We start from the raw sequence: 1424 nt of genomic DNA on the forward strand, positions 1-1424 counted from the left end.
AAGAGAATGTTTCCCCAATCATGTAGTCAACTCCTTCTTCTTTGCTCCAGCGAACTTGCTCCTCAAACATGGCTCTCACTCTCTCCTCTGTCTCCCCCTTTACGTAAATGTTTGTATTCGAAATCCCTCCGGCAAAAAGGAGGCACTTCTCTTCTGCTACTTCACGTGCAATTTTCAAAGCGATTCGGTTAATTTTCTCAAGATCGTCCTCCCTCCCTATCTCTCTCATCTTCTCTCTGTGAGTGTAGTACTACATAACAAAAGAGAACAAAGAGATTAGAGGTATCACAACAAAAGCAACCACTAAAAAATAACTGCAATACAGCAATGTTACTATGCATGAGGCTATGTTAGCATAGCACTAAAACAAAGCATGCAATCTGCTTGCTGTATATAATCAACATTAAATAGAAATTAATGTGATAAATTTTCAAGCATCTACCTGGAATGCTTCCATGACATCAGATCCAGCATGTGCCATTTCGTAATGGACGCTCTTCAGTACTGCAGGGTCCTCTAATATGAATTCAGGGACCCACACCCCGTGTGTGATGTACCCTCGACGACTCAGAGCAAGGAGATATCCTTCAGCACAGAGAATGCTCTCTCCAGCATTCAGCCTTTCCTGTAGTCCTCGGCTCTTGTTTAAACTGTAACTTCTACTTGTTAAAAGGCTTGTACTTCCTGCACCTGATAAAAAAACATAAAAAGAGAGGAGGAAAATTAAATTTATAACTTTTTGTGAAGGATCTGCTAGCTTTTAAGAATCCAGCTAACGAGTTATTGAAGAGTCTTGTATAAGCCATGCTCCTTAAAATGCTTAATCTTTTGTAGTTAGATCTAAAAAAAAGAAGAGACAATCTGTGACACACAGGACAGTAAAGTGAACTTGCTTTAATTGCTTGAGCTAGAGCAGGGTCAGATCAGGTTGCTTGCTTGAAGCCACTCCTCTAGCACATGCCCACTCTGCTTGGCAAGTTGGCATGCTCTTCAGGATCTGTTCAGCTAGATCATCTTAGAATAGAAGCCTCTTTGTAAAATGGTAATTTTAAATGCAAGCTAATTTTGTTGTTTGTTATTTTTTGTTGGGTGGAGATTAATCTATGTGTCTAAAGTCTGTATTTATCTTGAATTAGAATAATTACTCTACTACTGTATGTTTACTATTTTTAAAAAAGGATCTTACAAGTTTAGAAAAATTTTATACTTTCATTTACGACCTTCATTTCTCGTCTTGTGGTAAATTCCTGGCCTGCTGTGACAATTACGGATACATCACTCTCTTTAGGTCTGTATCCAGTGCAGCACAAATCCTAATCTATAATTATAATAATTTATTTTATTTTAGTGTCGTTAAAGCTCTAGAACCTTCAGCAGCAGGCGCAACACAAAAACACATCAACAAATGGAGAGGTTAATTACAT

The 1424-nt window shown here is 38.1% G+C and overlaps 1 protein-coding gene across 1 annotated transcript; it reads right to left on the reverse strand.

Annotated features, from left to right (window-relative positions):
• Window positions 1-4: 4 nt before the first annotated feature.
• LOC100638323 (betaine--homocysteine S-methyltransferase 1-like) lies at window positions 5-1286 on the reverse strand (the record flags this gene model as incomplete). The annotated part of the gene is made up of 4 exons (XM_003391955.3): window positions 894-1286; window positions 737-840; window positions 443-690; window positions 5-250 (listed from the first exon to the last, which is right to left on the reverse strand). Coding segments are annotated over exons 2-4 (564 nt in total), but the record flags the coding sequence as incomplete, so codon positions are not given.
• Between the last annotated feature and the right edge of the window lie 138 nt (window positions 1287-1424).

The sequence above is a fragment of the Amphimedon queenslandica genome, unplaced genomic scaffold (assembly GCF_000090795.2).
Source record: "Amphimedon queenslandica unplaced genomic scaffold, v1.1 AMPQUscaffold_3599_Cont24409, whole genome shotgun sequence".
NCBI lineage: Eukaryota > Metazoa > Porifera > Demospongiae > Haplosclerida > Niphatidae > Amphimedon > Amphimedon queenslandica.